Source organism: Canis lupus, chromosome 33, assembly GCF_048164855.1.
Source record: "Canis lupus baileyi chromosome 33, mCanLup2.hap1, whole genome shotgun sequence".
Classification (NCBI taxonomy): Eukaryota; Metazoa; Chordata; class Mammalia; order Carnivora; family Canidae; genus Canis; species Canis lupus.
This window is the reverse complement of record NC_132870.1, coordinates 38,405,626-38,432,095: the sequence shown is the minus strand read 5'-3', so window position 1 is coordinate 38,432,095 and position 26,470 is coordinate 38,405,626. Positions and strand designations below refer to the sequence as shown.

The 26,470-nt window shown below is 37.1% G+C and overlaps 1 protein-coding gene across 5 annotated transcripts in view; it reads left to right on the top strand.

Annotated features, from left to right (window-relative positions):
- The window catches only part of PDE5A (phosphodiesterase 5A), a 134,220-nt gene that overhangs the window by 61,349 nt on the left and 46,401 nt on the right, over nt 1-26,470 (top strand). For all 5 annotated transcript variants that reach the window (XM_072810132.1, XM_072810133.1, XM_072810129.1 and 2 more), the window contains exons 8-11: nt 5,905-6,013; nt 7,023-7,110; nt 15,805-15,980; nt 18,095-18,154. In XM_072810132.1, coding sequence (XP_072666233.1) covers nt 5,905-6,013; nt 7,023-7,110; nt 15,805-15,980; nt 18,095-18,154 — 433 coding nt within the window. The remainder of the gene's footprint in view (nt 1-5,904; nt 6,014-7,022; nt 7,111-15,804; nt 15,981-18,094; nt 18,155-26,470) is intronic.

Sequence of the window (26,470 nt, the reverse complement as noted above, 5' to 3'; positions counted from 1 at the left end):
CCACGTCAGGCTCCCGGTGCATGGAGCCTGCTTCTCCCTCTGCCTGTGTCTCTGCCTCTCTCTCTCTCTCCTCTGTGACTATCATGAATAAATAAATAAAATCTTTAAAAAAAAAATTGGAAACAAAATGAAAATCATCTCTGTAGACCACATAAAGCAGAATAGCAGAGCACAATTGCCTGAGTTTACAGCTCTCTTCAAGAACAGAACACTTCACTGCATAGCCTGGTTTTGTCAAACCCTCTTAAGACTGACCTCCCAGGATTGGTGTGAGGTCTGCAGGCCTGTCTTTCATCCTCTTCTTCTCATCCTGTCTCACATTTCCTATCCTCTTATGCCTTCCCTTATCAAGATGGAGACGCTGTTGACCACGGTGACTTAAAGTTTAGTTGGTTAAGTGATTATAAGTAAATCAAAACTCATTACTTCTAGACTATTATTTTAACAGATACAATGAAATCTGTTTTCTCTTATTAAAAGAATTTGAGGAATTAATAAAGGGGCAGATGTAACTTGGGGGCAGATGTAGCAGATGACTCATGCTGCACCTCACTTTGGCCTTTTTTGCTAACCTGGGCCTGGCATACATAGTCAAAAGTAGATAAACCATATTATGTCTAGAGATTTTTCTGCTACCTGGAGCTTTTGGTTCACAAAGTTAAACGGAGTAAAAAAGAAAAAAACAAAGTTAAATGGAGTAGCTGACCTCTGCTTCCTTCTTGGCATTGCTGATCATGAAAAGTATATATCCTATTTTCATGTGTAATCTTTCCTAAGCCCCTGTGTGCCATGGTATTTTCTGGCATATTTGACATTTAGTTGTAGTTAATACTGAGTTTTTTTTTGAATATGTGATAATAAACCTACCTCCTAGTGAGTATGTGTGTATCCTTTTTAAATGCTGGTATCTCCTGCCTAGATCAGTAATGAAGTTTCTTATTCTTAGGAAGAACATTAATATAATTTTGATTTTATGATGTTAGGACATTTTTGTTGGATTTTGTAAAGAATGTTTTAGAAAGCTTCTAGATAAGACACATGTAAATATTTGATCTTTTTACTTTTCAGATGGTATAATGAATTGCTACATATAAAAATATTGGCATATATATTTAATGTCTACATATATCTATAGGTATGATACTGTATATGAAAAGTATAAAATGATAGAATGGTATGTGATATAAATGATATACAATGACCATATGTGGAATTTAAGAAACAAATGAACAAAGAAAAAAAAAGACAAACTAGAAACCAGATTCTTAAATACGGAGAATAAATTAGTGGTTGTCAGGGAAGGTGGGTGAGGGGATGAGTGAAACAGATAAAGGGGATTAGGAGTGCACTTATCTTGACGAGCACTAAGAAGCATATAGAATTGTTCATCATTATTTTGTATGCCTGAAAATAACACTGTATATTATACTTGAATTAAAAAAATAAGATTAAAAAAAGTACAAAATGATGAGTTATCTACATTTACCTTTGGATATTTGTGCAGCAATTATGAGTCTATATAATTACATTTTATGTATAGGCATTTTGATTTTATTACAAATTCAGCCTGGTCCTCTAATTTCTAATGGTAGCTGAACAAGCCCAGCGATTTGGTGTGATAGTGACCTCTACTGGTAAATATGCATTAGAAAGTGTAGTCTTACTCATTTGAATTATTTCTTTTTTTTTTTTTCATTTGAATTATTTCTAATGAATACTCTGTGTTCCCTCTCTGTAGATGAAATGGAAAGTATTTTTCAATTTATTTTTTTAATCATTCCAAGATAATCTTAGTATAAAGATACTTCTTTAACGGGTAAATAGCTCAGTGTGATTTCTGTAAAAGAGTAATTTAATGGATCATTCTGATGGACTCATCAACTAATTTTACAATATAAAATGCCTTATGTCAGCTAAACATTAAGGTTAGCGTTTATACTAATGATACTGCAAAAGGCCTTTAAATGATGTCAATATTTTTATTATTTTAATAAAAATTAGATATTAGGCCTAATTTTGCCAAACCTCTGAATTAAAAATGATGTGTTGTGACTTCAGCATTTTGAAAAAGCACTAAGCCGATAATGACACTTGACCAGCAGGACTCTCCAATGCTCAGTCTTAAACATTTAGCCAACCCAAACACTCTCCCATGAAATGAAATGCTAGGCAATTTTAAGATGTCAGCAATAAGCAAATCATTCTTTTAGACCAGTCATTTCACTTGGAAAGCATGGCTCATTTGGTATTTGTCCAACCAACTCACTAAGCATCCTTTATAAATTAAAATAACACATTGAAGACAGTTTTGAAATGTTAAGTGTAAAACTAAAAAATATTCAGGGTGAATATTTATACATAATCCTCAGAATCCTATTGTCAGTGAGAAAAAGCACAGGATAGTATTTGGGACTTGGGTTGCCTACGAATTTCAGATGGGAAGTTCATTTCCAGATGGTGGGAGGTTTTGGAGTTTCTGTGCTTTACTTAATAAGAGCCACCCAATTAGGAGGAAAAAACATGATATTTTAGTGCTATTATTCCATCTCAATTAACTTGATGTTAGTTTAGAATTATTGTAGAATTGATATATACTGAGTAGTATAGAATAATTCTTGAAGCTCATTTTCTTAGAATATATATATACTATATATATACTAGTTAATACTCGTTATTGGTTTTTATTTAGAGAACATAATGGCAGCAAATACAGTAACACTACAAAACAGTAAAAAAGGTTTTACTATAAGGAGCAATGCATACTGAGTAGAAGAAGAGTGTAGACTGTGAAATTTAAGTTCCACCATTTACTAGCTGTCGGGCATTTTGTAAATGATTTAACCTTTCAAAGCTTCAATTTCTTCATCTGTAAAATGGGAATACAAATAGCAGAATTGTAGTAAAGACTAAATGAGATAATGTACACAAAATGCTTCAGAAAATTACCTCCACATACTAAATGAGTATTAGCTATTATTTCCATGTCTCCTGTGTGTTTTTCTGGCTTTGCTTTACATAGCCTGCAGTGATGCCCATTTCGGTCTAAAGCACAGAAACTTCTCACACTCCTGTCTTGCCAAGGATATACTCCTGTACATTCCACCAATTGCCACTATGCAAAACACACTAGATGTAGGAATTAGCCCAGGTCCTCCAAGAAGCAAATGCGAAGACTCCTCTCATCATATCTGTGTCTTAAGTGGGGGTGAGATGTGGGCAGTAAAAGGAAAGAGTATAAACCAACCAGCTTTCTCTTAAGTGAGGTTTCTAGAAGCAGCCATATTTCTCCTTACATCCTATTGACTAGAACTCACATGATGATTCTAAACCACTAGTGGCTGGACAACATAGGGTTTATCCTGGGTGGCCATGTGTCCACATAAAGACGAACGGAAGAGGGTTTCAGAGACAGCTGGCAGCTTCTGCACTACACTCTCCCCAAACAGGGCATGTAACTGAATGTATTCTCTGTTCTGTGTCACAGCCTCTGTTGGATTGTAAGCTCCTTGTGACGGCTACTGACCTATATAAGCTTGTCTCCCACGTGACACTAAGGGGGCCTCTCGTGGATCAGGTGCTCAATCTGTATTTACTGAGTGCGGGAACTAAGAATTCACCAGCATGTCTTAGAGAGTAAGAAACAAAATGGTATCGCATAACTTAATACATCTTATTACTCATTTTTCATTAAAGTCACCATTAGGAGAACTGAAAATTTTCAGGAAATTTTAAAAAGAGAATTAGATTTCTATTGATTTAAAAGTAATTTAAATTACGTCTCCTCTATGTTAATGCCTGGAGGTCTGATCTTATGATCTCTGGCGAGCCACTTAACTATTTTGGGTTTCATCTGGCTCCCACTGTTAACATAATGATGGGGATAAGAGGAATAAAAGTCACTAATAGCATTGTTATTTTTTAAAAGATCTGGACAAAGGTGTCTTCTCCAGTGTACTTCTTTCTCCCTGTAACTATCTTTATTAAAGCTTCTTATTTTCTTTTTCTGAGACTTTAGCTATGTATAAGATATTTGTAGTTTTTATTGACCTAAATCCTGCACTTATCTCATAAACTTTTCTTGAGATTCCACTGAGATAATAAGCATGAAAGAGGAGCCAGGTCCCAGATCTGATTTGTAAGACAGTCCATGTGCCTTCACAGATGATCAGTGTTGTTCAGTAAATGCCCATTCTAAAATTCATCTGCTCCTATGTGACTACTGTCATTTGCTTCATGGGGTCAAATTTGACCCAATCTGACCAATTACACTTAAACTATAATGTATAGCAAAGAAGGGAAAGGCTAAAATATCTTGACCAGGAATGGGGCCAAACTTCAGGAGTCTCAGTGGAATTACTAGTGTTCAAGAGCACCATCCCGAAAGGGTTCACATGTTGGGTAGAAGATGGAACATAGAGAAAATGTTATAACTTCGAGAACATAGAACAGGTGGACATTTTTCCTGAGGCATGTATTTTACTTTGAAATCTTTCTTGCTCTTAGACTCTATTTCTTCAGTTGGTGATAATTAAGATAGGCATAGCCTTATAATTTGAGTAAATTTCCACAACCTGACACTCTTTCCCCAACTCATCCCCATCACTAGGGACCATGTAAAGTTTCCTGATGTAAAAAACATGGTCTATTTAGTGTTCCCAGCTGCAGCACTGGCATTGTACCCTCTGACATCTGATTGATCTTTTATATTCAACCTATTAAGCAAGAAACGGGGAAAACTGGGAAAAATATTGTAAGCTCAAGAAAATTATTGAAGAAGATAAATTTTTAATTTAAAAAAGTGTCATAAAGTCTCTCAAAGCAGAAAAAAGAAGAGCAGAAGCCTTAGAAATTTCCTTGAGGCATGCTTTATTTTTCCCTTGGTTTGAAATGTATATATGATTATTGGGGTGGATAAAACATGTAACTGGGGAAGTAAAACAGACACTAGACCTTAGTTATTCTATAATCTAATGAAAAAATAAGACAAAAAATTCATGCGGATTTTACATAAACGACAAAAAAAATCAGCGTGCCCATTTACAGTGGTGGTAACATTACTTACGGCATTTTATTTTCATATTTTTAAGACTTATTTATTTATTCATGAGAGAGAGAGAGAAGCAGAGACATAGAGGAAGAAGCAGGCTCCCTGCAGGGAACCAAATATGGGACTCGATCCTGGAACTCTGGGATCACACCCTGAGCTAAAGGCAAACGCTCAACCCCTGAGCCATCCAGGCATCCCACTTACGACATTTTAATTTTTTTTTAATTTTATTTATTTATGATAGTCACAGAGAGAGACAGAGAGAGAGAGGCAGAGACACAGGCAGAGGGAGAAGCAGGCTCCATGCAGGGAGCCTGACGTGGGATTCGATCCCAGGTCTCCAGGATCATGCCCTGGGCCAAAGGCAGGCGCCAAAGCGCTGTGCCACCCAGGGATCCCCCCACTTACGACATTTTATTTATTTTTTTTTTTTTTATTTTTTTTAAATTTTTATTTATTTATGATAGTCACACAGAGAGAGAGAGGCAGAGACACAGGCAGAGGGAGAAGCAGGCTCCATGCACCGGGAGCCCGATGTGGGATTCGATCCTGGGTCTCCAGGATCGCACCCTGGGCCAAAGGCAGGCGCTAAACCGCTGCGCCACCCAGGGATCCCCACTTACGACATTTTAAGACTTGTTTTAGATAGCTGAAAAATTACTGGTCTTTGTCTTTTCAAAACATTTAAATTATAATAACTACAAAGTTGTAAATCATCACATTTAAAATGCATTTTCCAATTAAGATACACACTTTATAATTTAAGATTGGTGTGTATCTCTTATTATCATTTATTTAACTCTGTTTTGCCCATGTTTTTTCACTGCACAGAAAGAACTCATATCTTTTTTCTACAGGGAACGTGATGCAAACAGAATCAATTACATGTATGCTCAGTATGTCAAAAATACTATGGAACCACTTAATATCCCAGATGTCAGTAAGGACAAAAGATTTCCCTGGACAGTAAGTCAACCAACTTTAAACTTGGAGCTCAAATGCTGTTTTCCCATCAGATCTGCACTTATAGGGCCTCTTCAGCTGAAGACCTGACCTTAGAACTGGCTATTTCAGAGTGATCTGTGCTTTCCCTGATCTGATGAAACGAAATAAAATAAAATAGCTCATAATCTGTTGAGAGGCAGTCAGCTGTACTCCAGTATTTTTCTCTGTACTTACTAGCTTTGTATGCAGTGTGTAATAATGAATTATCATAAACTAATTTTGAGTCAATTCTATTACCTACTTTATGTCAGTGACATTCTTACAGTGTTGCTAGAGTTCTTAAGTTTGTCCTCAAAAATTAAGTTCCATATGGCTCAAACTTATATTACTGGGCATTTACTGCAGTGAGTAGCTTTGTGGAGAAATGAGTATGTTTTCTTTGACAGCAAAGCTACAAAGATCAGTTTCTCAGACACTGAAAACTTTGAATTCTAATGTTTTCTCTCATTTCTGGAAAAGCATTGCATTTTGAGGCAGCTGCCTTGATTTTGTTACTTGGGTATCTAGAAAGCCTTTTTAGAACTTTAGCAGTATGAGCAATAGAAACAGTGGCAGTCCTAAACAAAGACAAGTTTGTAGCATATAGTATCTGAGGTAGTGTAGTGCTTTTTAGATTCTGGCCATCTTAAGTTATTGAGACATGTACTATACCAGTATAGTAAATAATTACGTAAATATTTTGCTTAGTGTTACCAAAAGCTGCTTGGGAAGTTCAGAATGAAAAAAAAAAAAAAAGGAAATATAGGACATTTATTACTTTTAATAATGTAAAGACTAATTGCTGTATATTGCATGTATGTGAACTTCATTATAATTTGTACATTTTCTGCGCTCTGATGTTATCTCCAGCTAGTAAAAGATGAATATGATAGTGGTTTTAGATGTCTGATATAGTTTATATAGCACCTAATGGACAAATCAATTTCTTCATAATTTGTATCTGCTTTGTTTTATTTTTGTTTTTGTTTAGAATGAAAACACAGGAAATGTAAACCAGCAATGCATTAGAAGTTTGCTTTGTACTCCTATAAAAAATGGAAAGAAGAATAAAGTGATAGGTAAAACCTTTTATTCATCTCTACTCTATACTTATTAAAGAAAAAAAAATTGTTCCCAGAAATTTTTTCCTTCAGTTGTAAATTTGATAAAGTGTGTGAAAAAAAGATAAAAATTGGAATAAAATAATTTTGAAATAATTTTATTGATGTTAACATTGTTAGATATCTTAACTATAATGTATTTTTGTAATTATTATAATACTATTTCAACAAGATTTTTGTTGAAGAATGATGTGTAGAAAATTTGTAGACTGAGAAACATCAAGTTGATAATGTGTATTGCTTTAGAGACTCTCATTGCCTCTGTTTTTTTAAATGTGGGATTTGGGTTTTAGAGTGTATTCATATGTTCAAGAATATTTATTGAGCACTCCAGTATTCTAGTGATGTGGAATAAATTGGCGAGCAAAGTGGAAATCCTGGCCCTCAGGAGCTTACATTCTTATATTAAGGTAATAAGAAAAACGTCTACTTCAGGAATGTTGGAAGAATGCATCCTCAAAAAAAAAAAAAAATGGAATGATGTTACCTATTCTTGACATATTTGTTTCTTGGCCTTGCAGGTTATATTGAGAGTAGTAGAGAAAGTAGGAGGTTTTATTTGCCAATCATGCATGATTGACATATGAAACTAGTCTGAACTGTTAACGTTGGCCTGAGAACTTTGAAATAAAGGAAATACAAAGACCTTCTGAAAGCTAACCTTTAAATAGAAACCCTAATGAAGTGAGGCTTAGAAATATAAATTTACCTTAAAAAGTCTGAGTAGTTTCCAGATTGCAGGACTTAACTGTAATTTTATTGAAGGAGGCTATCAACCAGCAAGGCAGGGGAAGGGAGGTATTATTAATGAAAAAGGGGGAAAAAAGGACAAATATTGAAAGTACCTATGTAGGTTCTGCCCAGGGGTCAGAGACTCCTCACCCCTCAAGTGGAGTTGGATGTAGTAAGTTGCATCAGTGTGGGTTGAATAGTCTGACCACATGGTGAGGCCATTACTTGGTGGCAGTGGATGTAGCAGGCTGTAGCTTTCAGTGATTCCAGTCCCTTCGTCGGTGTGCATTCTTCCTATGAGATGCAGGCACCAGGGTATGCCAATAACCATCCCACCAATCTGACTTCCCTTGTTCTGATTATTTTTTCCCCAAGGTAACTTAATTCTTAGGAGGAGAATATATTACTTATATACTCAAAAATACCTTGATTGCTTTGACAGTTTCTTTAAAAAAAAAAAAAAAAGATTTTATTTATTGTTCAAAAGGAAGAAAGAACAAGGGAGTGAGAGCACAAGAGCTGGGGGAGGGAGAAGCAGAGTCCCCGCTGAGCAGGGAGCCAGATACGATGCTCCAACTAGGAACCCAGGATCATGACCTGACCCAAAGGTAGACGCTTAACCGACTAGCCACTCAGGTGTCCCGACAGTTGTTTCTTATTATAAATCAGTGAACTGGACTTGAGGTGATAGGCTGGAGTTGCCAGTGCTATTGCCTGGGCCAGATGTTTCGTGCTATACACGAATATTTTGGTGTTAGATATTAGGCTTACGAAGTTAGTTACTGTGACTCTACCCTCAGAGAGATAGCTCTGTCTGCAGCCATGGCAATTTGGTTTCTAAACCTACAAGGCGAGGAGTTGGATCCTGACACTGGTGAACTGCCTGGTAAAGCCTCCCAGAAGTCAGCCTGGTGACTCCCGGCTGGGCTGTTTGCTGACCTGCACTCTTCACAGTTCTCAAAGAGAAAAGTAAACACTGATGAATACATAGTGAGCACATTTTCTTCTCAAGATGATCAGTTTGCCAACATAAGCAACAAGGAGACTGGCAAGGGTGCCTTCCGATATGATCCCAAGTAAACGCTACACTATAAAATTTTATTTCCTAGGAAATGCAAGGTGCAAACTACATTAGAAATATACATTAGAAATATATTTTAATGCTTTTTGATTTAAGGATAAAGACTTATTACAAAGCTGCCTCTGACCTTTGAAAATGTGAAATGAAATTCCAGAAGTGATGCATTATTCACTAATAAGTTTTCGTAAGGAGGACTGAGTGGCATCTTGCCACATCAGGTCACAGCTTTGCTTTTCCTCTCCAGCATCTCTTTGGAATAATAATTGGGAAAGGTGAGTAGCTGGAGGAAGTTATCTATCAGGCTTTGTCATCACTTGATGCAAATGTGAGCTGGTTCAGTGCAGTGCAAACAGCCCCAAGTGGGAAGGGGACTTGGTGTCCATTTGGCTCTGCTCTTCCTTTATTCGGTTAAAACCTCATGAGCACATTACTCACCTTTGCAGAGTTGAACTAAATAACCTTTGAGACCTGCTCAAAATTCATATTCTATGATCCTGTCATGTTTCCTTCAAGGAGCAAAAAAATTTAAAAATACCAATTGAAGTAATCAGACTTGGCATATGTTTTGTGTCACCCTACTTGATGACAGAGCCAGGAAAGTAAGCAAATGTTATTTTCAGAGAGGAAACATTCCCCATTAATAAAAAGGGAAAAAATGGGGGTTTTGGTGTGGGCTCACGTTGATTCCAACTACAATAAGAAATATCTCCAGGGCTCCCTGCTTTTTAAAAGTGTGACAAAACAGAAAATTTGAATTCCTGCCTGTGTTTTGTGCCCACAGATGCAGCATGGAAAAGTCATGGCTGTAGATAATTTTTCTTACATATCACAGGCCAGATTCCTCTATTATGTAATTCTAATAGAGAATCCCCATAGAGTTACATGCAGAAAGGCAGACAGGCCCATGTGTTTTTTGTGATCTTCCTCTCTCCTCATATTTTTCCATTACTGACATTTAGATGAAATTATAGACATTAGACCAGTATGGGGCCTGTTGTACTCCCCGGGGTATTGTTTCCTATCAGATGTTTTCTTAGTGAGCTGGCTAATACAGAGTGTTTCCAGAGTTTTGCTTCCAATGCTATTAAGGAAATATTTTTCTCATTCAACATTCATTTATTTTAACCAATTATTTCCCCTACTTATTAGGTTAAATATGCCTTTTCCCGAATCATATTTACCAGAAATTCTTATTCTGATTTTCCATGCCAATTTCAGGACAGATTTTTGAAGAAATTAATCCCATTCCCATCCAAAAAAATATATGTTGAGAACATCTCCACTTTACATAACTGGCATTTTCATCTCTGTTAACGAAGAGTATAACAAAAATCACAGTGTTATATCACACATCACTTGACAGTGAAGTATGAGAAGTCCGTATGTGGACTCTTGAATAACATGGGGGCTGTGGGCGCTGACACCCCCCATGCATCCTGAAGTCGATATATGACTTTTAAATTTCCCCAAACCTAACTACTAATATAGTCTACTGTTGACTGGAAGGAAGCCTTTTCAGTAACAATTGATTAATCCATATTTTCTATGTTATATATATTATATAATGTTTTCTTACAATAAAGTATGCTATAGAAAAGAAAATGTTATTAAGAAAATTAGAAGGAAAAGAAAATATATTTACAGTACTATACTGTATTTATCAAAAAATCCACAGATAAGTGGACCCTCGCAGTTCTAATCCATGTTGTTACGGGTCATTCTTACTGAATGTATGTTTTAAACTGCTTAGTATCCTAATCCTCTACTCCTCTCTGTGTAACAATTTGATTCTTATATGTTTAAATTTGACACAATTTCACTTTATTTTTCATATTAAATGTTGCAAAAAAAAGTTGCCATTTGGCAATGTCACTAATTGCTCATTTGTTTATAAAAATATTTGCTAGGAAAAAAATATTTGCTAGGATTTTCCTAATGCAAGTATAATTAAACTGTGCAGTGTCATCCATGGTATGTATTGTTTATAATGCTTAAAGTATCTGGGTTTTTTTCCCAGAGAATTGTAAATTATGCTTAGTTATAATAAGCTCCAGGCAGTAAGACTGTAGGTGCAGTATTAATTGCAAGAAAATGAGAAAAAAATAAAACTAAGGAAGTAAGGTGAAAATCATAAAAGTGAAAATATATAGAATAAAAAATATAAGAATTATAGTTTCAAGAATTGATTGAAAAAATAGTAAGAAAAACTTCACAATAGCATTAGAAAACAGAAGCTTACCTTGACTGGACTAAAAACAATTAGGGAATTTCTGGAAGATATGAGGTATATACCAATAAGAACATATTTTTATATAAAATGAGCAAAATTTGAATAGAGATGAGAATATTAGAGAAAGTTGAATCTAAGGTAAAAACATCATATAAAGGGATGCATTGCATTGATTAAAGTTAAAATCCACCAAGAAAGTGTAATTGTTACAAATGCTTCTAATAAACTAACATCATTGATATACACAAGCCAAAGCTATTAAAAATATAGGGAGAGGGCGCCTGTGTGGCTCAGTCGGTTAAGCATCTGCCTTTGGCTCAGGTCGTGATCCCAGGGTCCTGAGATCAAGTCCCACGTTGTGCTCCCCACTCAGCAGGGAATCTGCTTCTCTGCCTCCCCCTCCCCCCTCTCATGCTCTCTATCTCTCTCTCTGTCAAATAAATAATTGAAAAAAAAAATGTGTACCAGAAAAGATGGAAAGACGGATGGAATACAGTACTTTAAATGCAGACCCAAGGGCAGCCCCGGTGGCGCAGCGGTTTAGCGCTGCCTGCAGCCTGGGGTGTGATCCTGGAGCCCCGGGATCAAGTCCCACATCGGGCTTCCTGCCTGGAGCCTGCTTCTCCCTCTGCCTATGTCTCTGCCTCTCTCTCTCTCTCCTCTCTCTCTCCCTCTCTCTCTTATTTCTTTCTCTGTGTGTGTGTCTCTATGAATAAATAAACAAAATCTTAAAAAAATAAAATAAAATAAAAAATAAATGCAGACCCAAGTCTGATACATATGTATTAGTGTTATGTATATAATAGTTGTTTCTAAGATGCCATTGGTTGAAAGACTTCATTTTCTATACTTCCAAGAAAGAAAAAAAATGATTTCAATTAAACTATGACAAGCATTGATTGGGATGCAAACTGATTTCAAAAAATATTAAAATGTGGAAAAACAACCTAGTAGTTGAAGTACTAAGAGTGACTTTATTATTTAAGGTGGCAATTCAAATCATTGGAGAAGGGATGACTATTCAAGTATTTTAAGAATCTAAGCAGTAATTCGTGGGGAAAATGAAGTTGAATTAAAAAATTAAATGTGATATCGTGAATCTATAAAAGTACTAGGAGAACTATAGGTTCATATATAATCAGAGAAGCTGTTAAAAGCAAGGCACTATACAGCAGAAAACCTCAGATTAAGATAACTGATAAATGACAAGAGAAAAAAAAATTCCAAGACTGGTGATAAGGACAGGTCTTACATATTGGCAACACAGGATGCTAATTTTGGAGTCCACACTGTATGATAGAGGGTACATGAGTCTACACATAGAATCTAAGCACTGTCCCTTCTCTGCCAAAAAGCCAGAAGAAAAACAATGGTTGCTAACATCGGATCCCTGGAATTACAGAAAAGAAAACATAATTGTGTGATTTTTAGAAGAAACCATCTAGTCCCTTCAGCATAATTGGTAGAGATGGCCTTTGGTGACAGCTTAGCTCTCAGAGTTGCCATGAGGACCATGTGAAACAACATCTGGACAAGTACTTTGTGTACTCTAATAATATTAAGTAACACTACTATTTTACTAACTGCCCTACCTCTTGGTTTTCTCCTAATGTTTTTGAATATTTTATTTTATGATTTCTATATTAATTGATTTTTGCTGAGCGGTTTTGTCTTACTTTTGGGTCTGCATTAGGTATTCTGTTTTCACATATAAGTGATTCTGATTTTATATAGATTCCTGGTAAGATGTGACATCTCAAGTGACCAGTTTTAAATTTCATTATTATACTCTTTATCCACTCTACCAGTCATTAATGAAGTTCTCAAAATCCTATCTATAAATGTGTCCAGGCTTTATATTGTCTCCCATAAAGAGACTCTATTTGTTTGAATAAACCTTCTTCCTTATAGCCTTAAAAACAAAAACAAAAACCTGGGTATTTTTGTTTGATAGAATTAAATTTTCTGAAAGATATAAAGAAATCAGCGAGGTGATCGTGAATGCTACATAAATATGACTGCCCATTCTGCTTTCAAAGGAGAATCAAATTATACGCCCAAATATATAATTTGTCTTCACCCCTTTTCTTGCACAGAGCCTAGCTCTGTCTACACATCTGTATCCGGAGTGGTGGATGGTAACGCAAACACACTTCAGCTGTTCTGCTATGAGCGTGGTTGTTAAGCCAACTCCTGATACTTGTACATTTAACATTCATTTCTATATCTTTGAATTCCAGAGGTATTAACCAGTATTTCTTAATGCGCATTCAGTGACTTTTGCGTAAGGCAAGATTTGACCTGACGTGCAGGAGAGTTACTAAGCTAGGTCAGAAGCCCAGGAGCCTGCCTGTCAGCCACGTCTCAACTCCTTCCTTTTGTCTTTGCCTTTACATACATACAGTAATTCTTAGGAAGTGTTAAAAAGAAAAATCTTGTTTATAAAACATGGCCATCAAGTAGGAGATGACTTCAATCAAAATTGAAAGGCAATTACATTGTGATGTGAAGATAAGGCATGAAACAAAGGACTCTCAAGAAAATGTGATTTGGGAGATAGCCAGATCCCAGATAAGCAGTTCCATATTTATAATTTGGGGACTCACATGGGTCAGAGGACAGAACCCTCACCTTGTACCATATGGGGGATGTATTCTTCTGAGAGTATGCCAATTGCTGTTTCATTATGGTTTCTCTTGCAGTGTCCAAATTCATTATGTTTCGTTAAAAGTATTTCTTGATAATGGAATAGGTGTTAGAGAAGTAACCCCTCCGGTACTAATACAGACAGATAAGGATGTATTTCCTGTCTATAGTAGCAAAACTCCCACAAACAAATGAGAGCAAAAATGAGAGTACAATTAATTTGTAGCTTTCAAAATAAATTGCATATCGATGGCGATAAAGGGACTTAATGTGCCACCGTGGATCACTGTGGACTCTGAAATCCTTTTGTACTCTGGGAAAAATAAGAGATAACAGACTATAATCTTCATGGGAAAGTAGTTGGGGTCAGAGCTGCAGTCCTGCATTCTTTCTTTAACTCAGTAAACATTTTTTGAGTTCCTGCTATATGCCAGGCATTTTGCTAGCTGAGAAAGTGGAACTGAAAAAATCCCTAGGCCCAAGATACGTACAGCCTAGGAAGAGAGCCAGAAGGAAAATCCACCGTGATACACCAAGGGATAATTTTTTTTCCTCTCCAAATTTTTATTTAAATTCTAGTTAGTTCACATATAGTGTAACATTGGTTTCAGGAGTGGAATTCAGTGAAGTAAGCCAGTCGGAGAAAGACTGGTACTGAGTGGTAACATTGAGGACAAAGAAAAGAGAAGTGCCTGCCTCACCTGGGAAGTAGGCTGCCTCCAGGAGCTAATGTGAAGGAGATTTAGGTGTCAACTGGATGATAGGAAAGAGAGCAGTGTGGTGAGCAGTGGAGGCTGGTGGGAAAGCACAGCCAAGGATGTGAGCAAGCAAGATGCAGTCAGGGGACTGCCAGGAGTGATCGGAAGGAGGTCAAAGGGCACAAGCAGCAGAGTGCAGTAAATAGTGGCCTTTGCGACTAGGCTGAGCTAGAGTTCAAATTTTAGATCTAAGCATACCAGCTAGTGGCCTTGAGCAAATGACTTAATCCGAGACTCAGATTTTTGGTTTGTAAAATAGGGATGGTCACGCCTACCTCGTACCGTAAGTCGTAAGGCCCAGAGATTGTGTGTTATACCGAAGGTTTTAGCACAACACCTGCCCCACAGTGGGCGCACATGATGGAACTGTTATTATTTATTTACAGAAGAAATAAGGATTTAATGACACTTGTTAAACCCAGAGGTAGGAGGTCACCAAACTCAGAGAGGCCTTGAGGCTCAGAATCCCACAGAACTAGTTCAGTCAAGATTTATCATAATGTTGACATAATTTTTTCCTTTATATTGACCATATGTTTGACCTTCTAAGAGAAGCTAGGATTTCAGAGGTTATGATTTTCTTTAAAGATTACTTCTGCCTTTATTTCTAAGTAAATAGTCATTTTTATTTGCATTTATTTGCAGTATCAAAAGTTGTCTGCAAATATGATTCTCCTGGGTGCAGAGGTGCTTATTTGAAATTTGAGACTGTCTATATGAATTTGCCTGTTTTGTACCTTCTGTTTTGTATGTAATTGTGTTTTTTTAACTTCTGGTTTCTCAGTAAGGAAAGGCAGTCTGTGTGACCCAAAATTCTGACGTGCAACAAAATTGTTTTCTTGGCAAGTGGACAAAAATCCAATTAGTCTCCAAAGGACAAATTGTCTTTGGGGACTCAACTGATCTAAAATTCGTGACTGAGTCTAGAAGAAAATAGTACTCTAGGATTTTTTTGAACACAGGCAACATACATTTAGGACTGTGTGAAACAAATTCTCATGTAAATTAATTCAGTTTACTTTTCTATCTTATATTTGTGAGGATCAGTTTGCTTCTTTGGAGATTGCAAGCATTCCTAAGAGGAAAGTATAGGAAAATCTTGGCGGCGGCGGTGTGTGTGGGGGGGAGAGAGGGGGTGGTGGTGTTAAAGTCAATAAAAACTATAATAATTAATAATATTTGCTCAATTTCTTGGATTGTTATAGGGGTTTGCCAACTTGTTAATAAGATGGAGGAGAATACTGGCAAGGTTAAGCCTTTCAACCGAAATGATGAACAGTTTCTGGAGGCTTTTGTCATCTTTTGCGGCTTGGGGATCCAGAACACACAGATGTATGAAGCAGTGGAGAGAGCCATGGCCAAGCAGATGGTCACACTGGAGGTGGGCTGGCTCATGCAGGACGCTCTCGATCTCTGCGGCCACACACTCAGCTTCTGCCCTTTCCCCTGTAACAGCTTGTGGGGTCTGTGTGTGATCTCACTGTCTCCTCCCAAGAATTGGCCTGAAACCTTAGTTCCTCTTTTAACCAGCTAAGGAAACGGAGACCCAGCATATTGTAGAAACATATCAAAGGTCGTATGACCAAACCAAAACTCAGGGCTGGTTGTCCCTTCACTCCTTAGACTTTAAGAGTCCATTCACACAGACATCTGCTGTCACTGAAGCCAGTGTCTTTCCCACTGTCTGAGCCTCCCCATCTCCTCATGAGGAGTCGTAGTCACACATCTTAAAAGACAAAAACAGAAACCCCAAGCACTTGGAGAATCAGAATTGAGGAAAGGGGGACTCTTTCAGATCACAGATTTATGGATCCCACTTCTGAGAATCCTCATTCCTGAATCATGGGTAGAGGCTGGGAATCTATGTTATTCTAGAGCTCCTCCAAGCGATTCTGAATGTGCAGGCAGCTAGTGAGCCATTGGTTTGGCACACTGACCTCAGGCAGGCTCCCTTCCAAGTGGGACTACCCTACCCCAAGGTGGGGAGCAGCCCTTCCCAGATGATTTTCACAAACTGCCTGAAAACTTTCACTTGGTATAATAGAAATTTCTTACATCAGAGACCAGGTTAGGAAAATAGACTTCAAAAGGGCAAATGCCTCTACTTATTCATACACTGGTATGAAATATATTTGAATGTTTGCCTATTCTTATTTAGTTGATTGAGATCAGTGGGAATCAGTGTTTGGAATATGCTAACTTTTCCTCCAATCCTCTAAAAAATACCTAACCTAAATAGCATGAAAGCTATGCATTATAAGTAAAAATTTACCAATAACCAAGATGGTAGACTTTACTTTCTAAAAGGAATATATAACACTAATAGTTTTGCCATAGTATCATATAAGAGACTTTGGATTATAAGTCAGTGGAAATCTTTTTGAAATGCACACATGTGGGACACCTGGGTGGCTCAGTGGTTGAGCATCTGCCTTTGGCTCAGGGTGTGATCACAGAATCCAGAATTGAGTCCCACATCAGGCTGCCGTCATGGGGCCTGCTTCTCCCTCTGCCTGTGTCTCTGCCTCTCTCTCTCTCTCTCTGTGTCTCTCATGAATAAATAAAATCTTAAAAAAAGAAATACATGCATATGTGTATGTACATGTACATATGTACACACAAACATGCGTGTGTATATATGCACACATATACCTCAAATTACATTCATATAATACATATACATACATGTAGTTTCACACATGTGTATACATGTATACACATGTGTATAGTTTTTAAATAAAAATTTTTAGTTTCCATGGTTTTGCTGAATGAATCTCTAAGCCAGCTATCAATTAGAAATTATCTTTCTGTAAAAACTTTTTTTTTCTTTAAAGATTTTATTTATTCATGAGAAACACAGAGAGAGAGGTAGAGACATAGGAAGAGGGAGAAGCAGGCTCCATGCAGGGAGCCTGATGTGGGCCTTGATCCTGGAACTCTAGGATCATGCCCTGAGCCGAAGTCAGATGCTTAACCTCTGAGCCACCCAGGCGTCCCTGTAAAAACTTTTTCTTATGGAAAATTGCAAGCATATACAGAGGAAGAGAGAACAGCTTACTGAGAGTCCATGTACTCATTAGCCATCTTTAATAATTACTGACTCATTATTTTTTAAAAAACCAATACGAAAAAAGGGAAAAAAGCAGCACAAAGTAATTTTTCTGCCATGTTTGAGCCAGTAGCATGGCTGATAAATAATGTGCTCTTTATATATATCAACAGTGTCAGAATTAAAGTGACAAAACGTTCTCTGAACCTAAGGAGTATAATCTTTTGTCTTCTGAAACAAAGACAAAAGATTAAATCGAAATCTGGGATTTTTCTCTCTGGTGAAGAAAGCAGGAAACAAGATCTGACATACAGAGGTGTGTAGTTCTGTCTCCAGGAAGTTTTAGCAGAAGCTCAAGCTTGCACCCGTCAAAGTCTACAGTCAAAGTCTACACATTCGGTAGCCCTCTCTTGGATAACCTGTTTCCTTTGTTTCTTACCCTGTAGGTTCTATCCTACCATGCTTCAGCAGCAGAGGAGGAAACAAAAGAGCTCCAATCCTTGGCGGTAATACACCTCTTTCTTTGTAAAAGTGACTAACTGGAGGCATCTTATTAGTACATGAACATGGTTCTCTTAGGATAACTGCTTCTAATAGCAATGGTCTCATTGAATTAAATGTAAATATTTAGATGGACATTCATAAAAAATGTAACCAATTCTACTTGTAGTGCTACAAAGTCACTGATGATACAAAGCAATGGATAACACACTGACTTTATAATACATAAGATTTGATTTTTTTTCTAGTAATGTTACATCATTCTTAGGCCAAAACTAAACTTGCTTTTCAGTTCCTGGGGAAATGTGGACAGGTGACCGCAAGGTGTAGTGGCTTAGTTAGGGTAATGACAACAAAGATGTAGCTTATTGCCAACAACCTGCTCTGTATTATCAAGAATGGAGAGTGATTTCAGTGTCTGACCATATGCCTTATAGAATGTTATTTGAAATTAGGTTCAGGATCCCTGGGTGGCTCAGTGGTTTAGAGCCTGCCTTCAGCCCAGGGCGTGATCCTGGAGACCCAGGATCGAGTCCCACATCAGGCTCCCTGCATAGAGCCTGCTTCTCCCTCTGCCTGCTTCTCTCTCTGCCTCTCTTTATGTATCTCATAAATAAATAAAATCTTAAAAAAAAAATGAAATTGGGTTCAAGTAAGGTCAGTCCCTGAATTCTCATTACATTTTTATTTAGTTTGTTATGAGAATAAAAGCACACTGATATATCAGTAGAATGTTAAGTGTGCTAGGTCTTGATTCAGATTAATGAAAATTTGAGGCACTTGCACACTGACTTCAAAGGCTGGCCTTCTGGGTTGACATTAGTATACTTAGGACCGCATGGAGGAGGTCTATGTGAGATGTGAGGAGAGTCTGTAAAGAATGAGAAGGGTGGGGCATCTGGGTGACTCAGTGGTTGAGGGTCCACCTTTGGCTCAGGGTGTGATCCTGGTGTCTGGGATCGCATCAGGCTCCCCTTCCTGCAGGGAACATACTTCTCCCTCTGCCTGTGGCTCTGCCTCTGTGTGTGTGTGTCTCTCGTGGATAAATAAATAATCTTTAAAAAAAAAAAAAGGAATGAGAAGGGTGCGAATAGGTCACTGAGACTTTTCCCTGTCGTCATCATCATCCTAGCTGGCCAAATGCCAGCCCTCTGTGGCCTTACCTGCATTTTCTCATGTAAACTGGCATGCGCCTTGCGAGGGTCAGGAAGGTTGAGAGAAGGCTACTGGACTCTGTGATCATGTGACCGTCCAGAAAGCAGCTTTCGGTATAAAACTGCCAGAGGTAAGAGTGAATGGTGACAAAACGGAGGAAGTGAACCATAGACTAGCTTTAAAAGATAAGTTTTGTGTAAAAGAGGAAGTGGAGAAGGAGTTACGAGGGGTGTTGGCTGAACCCCCTGAAGTTTTTTTGCTTTGGTTTGCTTTGTCGTCGTGTGTACAGGTTGCTCACAAGCTAGAGGACCAAAGGCGAAGATGCGGGGTCGAGCCAGTGCAAGGCAAAGAAGAAATCTTTCCAGACCTTGGAGCATCCTAGGCATTGAGCCAGACAGGAGGGAAGGGATGCAATAATGATAGTAATCCGAATAGCTACATGTATTGAGCACTTACCATGTACCTGGCATCTTTGAAGTTCTTTGCTTGTGTCAACTAAGTGTATCTAGACAATAGCAAAGAGGCCAGGACCAGTTAGCATTTAGAATTTGAGGAATTTGAGGTTGAGGAGATCTCAGGATCTCCTGGGTGGTAAGTGATGGTGCTGGGACCAGATCCAGGCAGCCCACAGCCAGAGCCCATGCTCCATTGCACAGCACTGGAGAGGTAATGAGCTGGAAAAGAAGAAAGGATGAGAACATTCTCGATTAAATAGTGCGTAGGAAGTACAGCCGCTTGCCAAGGACAGTTTAAGGAACTTGAGGTGATTTGTCCTAAAAGGTTAAGCTTCTTCTTTGGGGGTTGGGCTCATTCCAAATGGCTGTATTTATTTTGTTGATGATGGTATTCAAAGGAATGAGCAGTTTTTCAATTATTTACAAAGGTTTATAGGTTTTAAATATCTTTCACATCAGGCTTAATTGGCCTGTTGGTCTCATCCTCCCAGAATGATGAAGTTTTGAACTAAATGCATGCTGTGAGTTGGAAATTATCACATGGAAAGATACATCTTGAAATGCTTGCAGGCACTGCAGGATTATTAAATTAGTTCTAAAATGAGGGCAAGGTTACACCCTGCCATGTGTTGTTTTAAGTAAATAAAAACTGGCAAATAGAGCAATTTCTAAAGATAATGCTAAAAAAAATAATCGCTTAGGTTATTGAATTTTGCTTTTCACTTTGAAAATAGCAGTCTTTCAGAAAATTATTTTCTTAATTTTTTAAAATTTTAACAAGAAGAAAACACTTTGGAGTAACTGAAAATTGCTATATTGCAGTATTGTTCAAAACCATCTGTTGTTTCATTTGGAAAATAGATTTCTGGCAGCTGCATTGAGAAATTTAGGGTTATAAGCTTGTAGGTCAAGTACTTTATTTAAATTGGTTGAAATTCAGCAACTGAATTCAATGCTGGTTTTCTAGCAACCTAATAAAAATTCCTTTACAGCTCCAACTACACAGGTGTCTGCATTATCCAGCAACTACCAAAGTTGCTGCCTTTGTCATGTATTTGATGATTTATCTCAATTTAAAACCTAAAATAAATCAAAAAGCTGTCTAATGTGTTCCTAACTTTTATTTTTACAAATTAGTTCTTAAATAATATACTTCAGTACGCTAAGTATTTATGCCTGTGTCCAGAAAAGTTCTCTAATAATAACAGAAGTATAACAAAGTTGATAGGAAACTCAGAATCTTCTTCTTCTTTTTTTTTTTTTCTTGTTTTACTGAAGTTTTTAATGTAATTTCCCTTGACTTAAAATTGGGCATAGCAGAAATAGGGCCTTAAACTAAGCATTCTACTGTATACTGTTTAATGATCTTTAGTAACAAGTTGTTCACATAAAAATAAATGGACCCCAGCTACCTGGTTATGGCTATTAGAATAATAAATCATCAGTGTTTTTTTTTTTTAAAGATTTTATTTATTTATTCCTGAGAGACACACAGAGGTCGAGACATAGGCAGAGTGAAAAGCAGGCTCCCTGCAGGGAGGCCTATGCGGGACTTGATCCCAGGATCCCGGGATCACAACAGGAGCCAAAGGCAGATGCTCAACCACTGAGCCCCAAATTTATCAGTTAAGATATCAGAAAGTAATCAATGTTTATTTCCAGGAACTAAATATTTGATTGATGGATTGCCTTTTCTGCTTTCCTCTCTTGTTAGAAGAGCAGTATATAAACATATATTAGAGTTTAGTTTTTTCAAATAAGCTGCTCCGTTTTGTCATAGAATCAGTGCTTATTCAGTTCATACCTAGAGCTTCTGCTTTATGGCAATTTCCATAATCATACGTAATGTATCTAAAAGCAAACTGAGACCTTTTTGTGATCCTGAAAGGTCCTGTGCATCAAAATAGTGAGAAGGGAAGAAGCTGACCTCTTAGGCAGGATTTCCTTGGGACAGAATTGACTTTATCTTTTCAGAGCCAGAAACTTCACATGAACTCCTTTGAATCAGGCATGTGCATTCCTGCTGCAGGTGACAGCCGTAAAGGGGAGAGCCAGTTCCCTGATCCAAATCTCTGATGCCTAAGGGAGTGTTAGAGTATAGATCCAATTCCTTGTATCAAGATGATCATCACATTCCCTCACTTTTTAGGAAAATCTGTGTATGGATCATCAAATTATAAATGGAAAAATTTGAGCTGATAATAACAAAGATCTCAATAACAAGTGTCACTGAACTGTAGTAACCTATGGCATCCAATAAGGCACCCTCATCCTCAAACAGGTGCTGGAATTACCCTGAAACCGTCTGGGTCCTTTGGACTTCCTGTACACCATCAGTTGATACATTTACTTTTACAGATGTCTATAACATTAATTGGGCTATATCTTTTCCACATTGGCAAGACTTAATAGGTTCTATTTGATTCTTCCTGCTTTCCCTTGGCAAGCTAATCTCATCTTTTCTGCTATGATTTTACTAATGGATTACTTCCAACAGTAATCTTAGCTCCAAAGTATAGTGGCACCATTCTGGAACTTCTTATATACTAACTAGATGTTAAACAGATTGGCGTTTATTATTCCTAACTGTAGTCATAAATTTACTTCTAAGCATATATACATTTTATCAGAATCTTGACATTATCACGTGCCATCTTTACATGGTTTTGAAAACTTATGCTCATTATTTTTTACATTCTGTGTCTCTTCACTATTGAGATTTAAAAGATTACATTTATATAATGGTAGAAAGGAGGAAAAATAAAACATGTTGATTTAGTTATTAAAGAAAATATGCTAATCCAGTTCTGCTGTCCCTTATTCCCTTTTTTATTCCCTGTAAGATTTGGTTCTTTGAATGTTCACCTCCCTTTGTATAAGTAGATTTCTTTCTCATATGCATTTGAGTTCACTTCCCTCTTAGAGAAAGATAAATTCTAATAAGCTTTGTAAATGATGTGGATTTTTTTTTCAAGAGCATATTTTCCGTGCATGTTAAAAGTGGGGAAGAGAGACATTAGCCTTCTGTAAAGTATAATGTGATGGCTGTCAAATGGCTTTATTCAAAGACCTGGAGTCAAACTGCATTGTGTAAAATGGTACCCCAGTGGTGGGGGGGGGGGGTGTAGGCATCCAGGACTGATAGGGAGAACTTAAAACACCTGAGGATCTCTCCTTTTAGATACCAATAAACTCATCAGATACTTTAGGTTAATTTTAATCTCTGAAAATAATTTCCTTGAAGAATGGATCATTGAGAAAAATCTCTTTTCCTCCTATCGTTTATATTGAATAAACATCAGGAGTAATGGAACAAAATGTCTTTGTAAAACACTGAAGCTAATTAGGAAGAATTTGACATTTAATGAAAGACCAAGTTCAGTATCTCATCTTTTCAGAATTATTTTAATAAATAACTTTCTGAATAAGCCTTTTCTTAACAGTTGGCTGTTAGGAGTTGTTTTTGTAATTTTTTATTTTAGCTCTTGAGATTTGATACTTCAGACTTAGGGCAGGTAGAATGTCTTTGATAACAGTGTGACCTTTTTTGTATAATGATTATACAGTTGAGCAAATTGTGTAGCCATGTAGCCACATGTCTTTATTTTCTTCTGAGGTTACCAAAAACTTTGCCACAGGCTAAATATAAACCTTTTTCATGAGGTGTCTACTAAAAATAAGAAACTCAATAATTTTTAAATGGTTCTTTTATTTACCTTGCCCAAGTGTATTATTTGCCATGGACACATGCTTTTTGGCCTTCAAGGAGACTATACACTTTATAAATAGTTTATTTCCTATAAAGTTTTATTTTTCTGTTAAGTAAACAAAGAGGCACCCTCTATATTTGTGTAGAAGCCTTCATAATAAGAAATAGTTGAATAAAGAAAAGGCTGTCATTTGTCTTATGTAAGGCACTGATAAAGCTTAGGATAGATTCTCTTTGCCGTTAGAAAAATATGTGACTGTATTAGCTGAGCTTCTCCAGAGAAACAAAACCAGTAGGTGAGAGATTTATTCTGAGGAATTAGTTCACACAATTAATGGGGGATGAGAAATCTAGCAGTCTGTTGTTTGCAAGGTTGCAGACCCAGGAAAACCGTCATATAATTCAGTTTGAGTTAAAGGCCTGAGGACAGAGGAGCTGATGGTTGAAATCCAAGTCTAAAGGCCTGAGAAGATGAGATGAAATATCCCAACTCCATAGGAAGCAAAGAGGGGGCATATTCCTCCTTCCTCCATCTTTTGATCTCTTCAGACCCTGAATGGATGGATGATACCCATCCACATTGAAGAGGGCAGTCTACTGAGTCCACTGATTCAGTGCTAATCTCATCCAGAAATACTTGCACAGACATACTCAGAAATAATATTTAATTTGAGCACCTCTGTCCAGTCAAAGTGAGACTTAAAATTAACTATCACAAGTGACTAAGATAAGTAAAGGTTTACCTACATTCTCTGTGTTTGGATCATGTGCGAACTACTAACATACTTGTGTCATTGCGCTTTAAAAACTATGTATTTCAATTATTTATGTGCCTATCCTCTCCATCAGGCAGTTCTCAAGTCATTGTTGTCATCATCATCATCATCATAGCTACCATTTAGTGATTGCTTAACAAGAACCTGGTTTACATAGCTTGTTAAATGATTGAGTGAATGAATCAGTAGATTCGGGAAAAATCTAGACTTTTAGAGAGCCTGTACTCTAGCATGAAATCACACAACTCAAGCTCCTTCAATATTCAATAAGATTTTGCTTTCTTTCTTCCTTATGATTATGATTATGAAGCTAGAAATAATTAGTTGATGAAATATATAAAGCAGCATGGGTCTAGAGAGAAACTAGTTTCAACTTCTGGCTCTGTGATCTCAGGCAGATCTGTGACTTCCTTGGTATCTCAGTTTCTTTATCTATAAAAAGAGGATAATAAAAGAATTTACCTTGCAGAGTTGTAGTGACTGGAGTTCCTGGTACATATGTCCCCAGTAAGTGTTAGTTATTGTTAGTAGTCGTAGCAGTAGAAGGGAAATCAGTTCTCAAAATCTAATAGTAGCAGCAACAAGATCTTGATGTGGCTTGTTATGTTCTATGTCTTTTTGCCTGAGCTATTCTATTAATGTAGACTTCAAGAAAGTATACATTCTTTTTTTTTAAATTAGTCTAAGTGGGACAGGTAAGTGGAAAATCTGGAAGAAAAAAGAACGATGTGAAATAAGAACAAATGTAAATCTTTGTTTATAAGGCATAATCAGCTCTCTACTTGAGGGGAGTAATCTAGAATTGACCGTTTTAAGTAACTTTTTGCCAGAGTTGCTAAAAAGTGGATTTTGGTCTGCTTTCCCATCCTGAGTTTCTACTGTATCTTGGAGGTGAATGAATCAAACTTCAATGAAACTTAAGACAAACTGAAGCTGATTCTTAAAAAAAGTATAGTAATAAAATATTTATTGTGATGATGAAAGGAATTCAACTATATTTAAAAGTTTTTAAGCAAATAAAATTAATAATTAAACTATAGGGTAGAAAGTATATATCTGTTGTTTCTGACATAGCATGGTTCATTATTAATGTTAACATTTGTGTTATAACTCTCCAAACTAAATTACATTTAATATTACGAAGAATTGTTTAGGTGCTTGATGATCAGAAAAAGATTTTCATTTACACATTTATATTTACCTCCTACTCTATGTAGGTATTATATTAGGTGCTCCACATGACAATAAATAATAAATCTCTACCTTCTTAGAACTTGAATAGTGAAGGACTATATACAATAATTATGCAATATTATATGATTATAATAACCAGGAACAAAAAGCTGTAACTTTAAAGTATAGAGCATTGTAAAATTATATAATATAGAGACACTCTGGAATGATGGTCTGGATGTGTGTAATTTTTCCCATAAGAGATATGGCAAGTCTGGGATTTCATCCTACATTGTAATTCAGCAACCTGCAGGATAAGATTGCATCTAGGTTTTGGCTACTTTAATGCTGCAAGAAATAGAATGTGTGAATTTGCAATCAAGATCCAGAGCTCACTGCTACCCATGGACATGCCAAAACTACAGCTATATATAAAACAACTATCTCTGAGAACAACTTGAAGACCAGAAGAACTAAGATTTTACACAACTAAGAATATAGAGAAAAAGTCACATCAAGACAACCAGGGGAGGCAGAGATGCAGCCTACTCAGGACCCGCACCCCCCCGCCCCCCAGCATGGCAACAAACAAACAGGAGGATATCACAGTTGCAAAGGCCCTCTCTGAGGAACAAGGAGTCCAATCTCCACATTAGGCTCTCTGACCTAGGAAACCTTCACTGGGAAGATGAGCTCCCATAACATTTGGCTTTGAAAACCAGTGAGGCTTAGGTCCAGGAGAGTCAGAGGACAGTAGGAAACCAAGATTCCACTCTTAGTTAAAGGGCATGTGCAGTATCACTTGCTCTGAGTTCCAGAGTGGAGGCAACAGTTAGAAAAGTGCCTGTGTTACATGTGAATGAGATTCATTGACTAATTTAATTGACTAAATTTAAGGCATGGAAGTAATTTGGGGATCTGCTGAAACCTTCTCCAGCAATAGAAGTACTGGTGGATGCCATTTTTTTTCACTCCCCTTTACCTAGCTGCCCTCAGTAGCTACCCTACCTAGCAGATGCCATTTCTGACACTCTATCTACCATGCTAGCACTG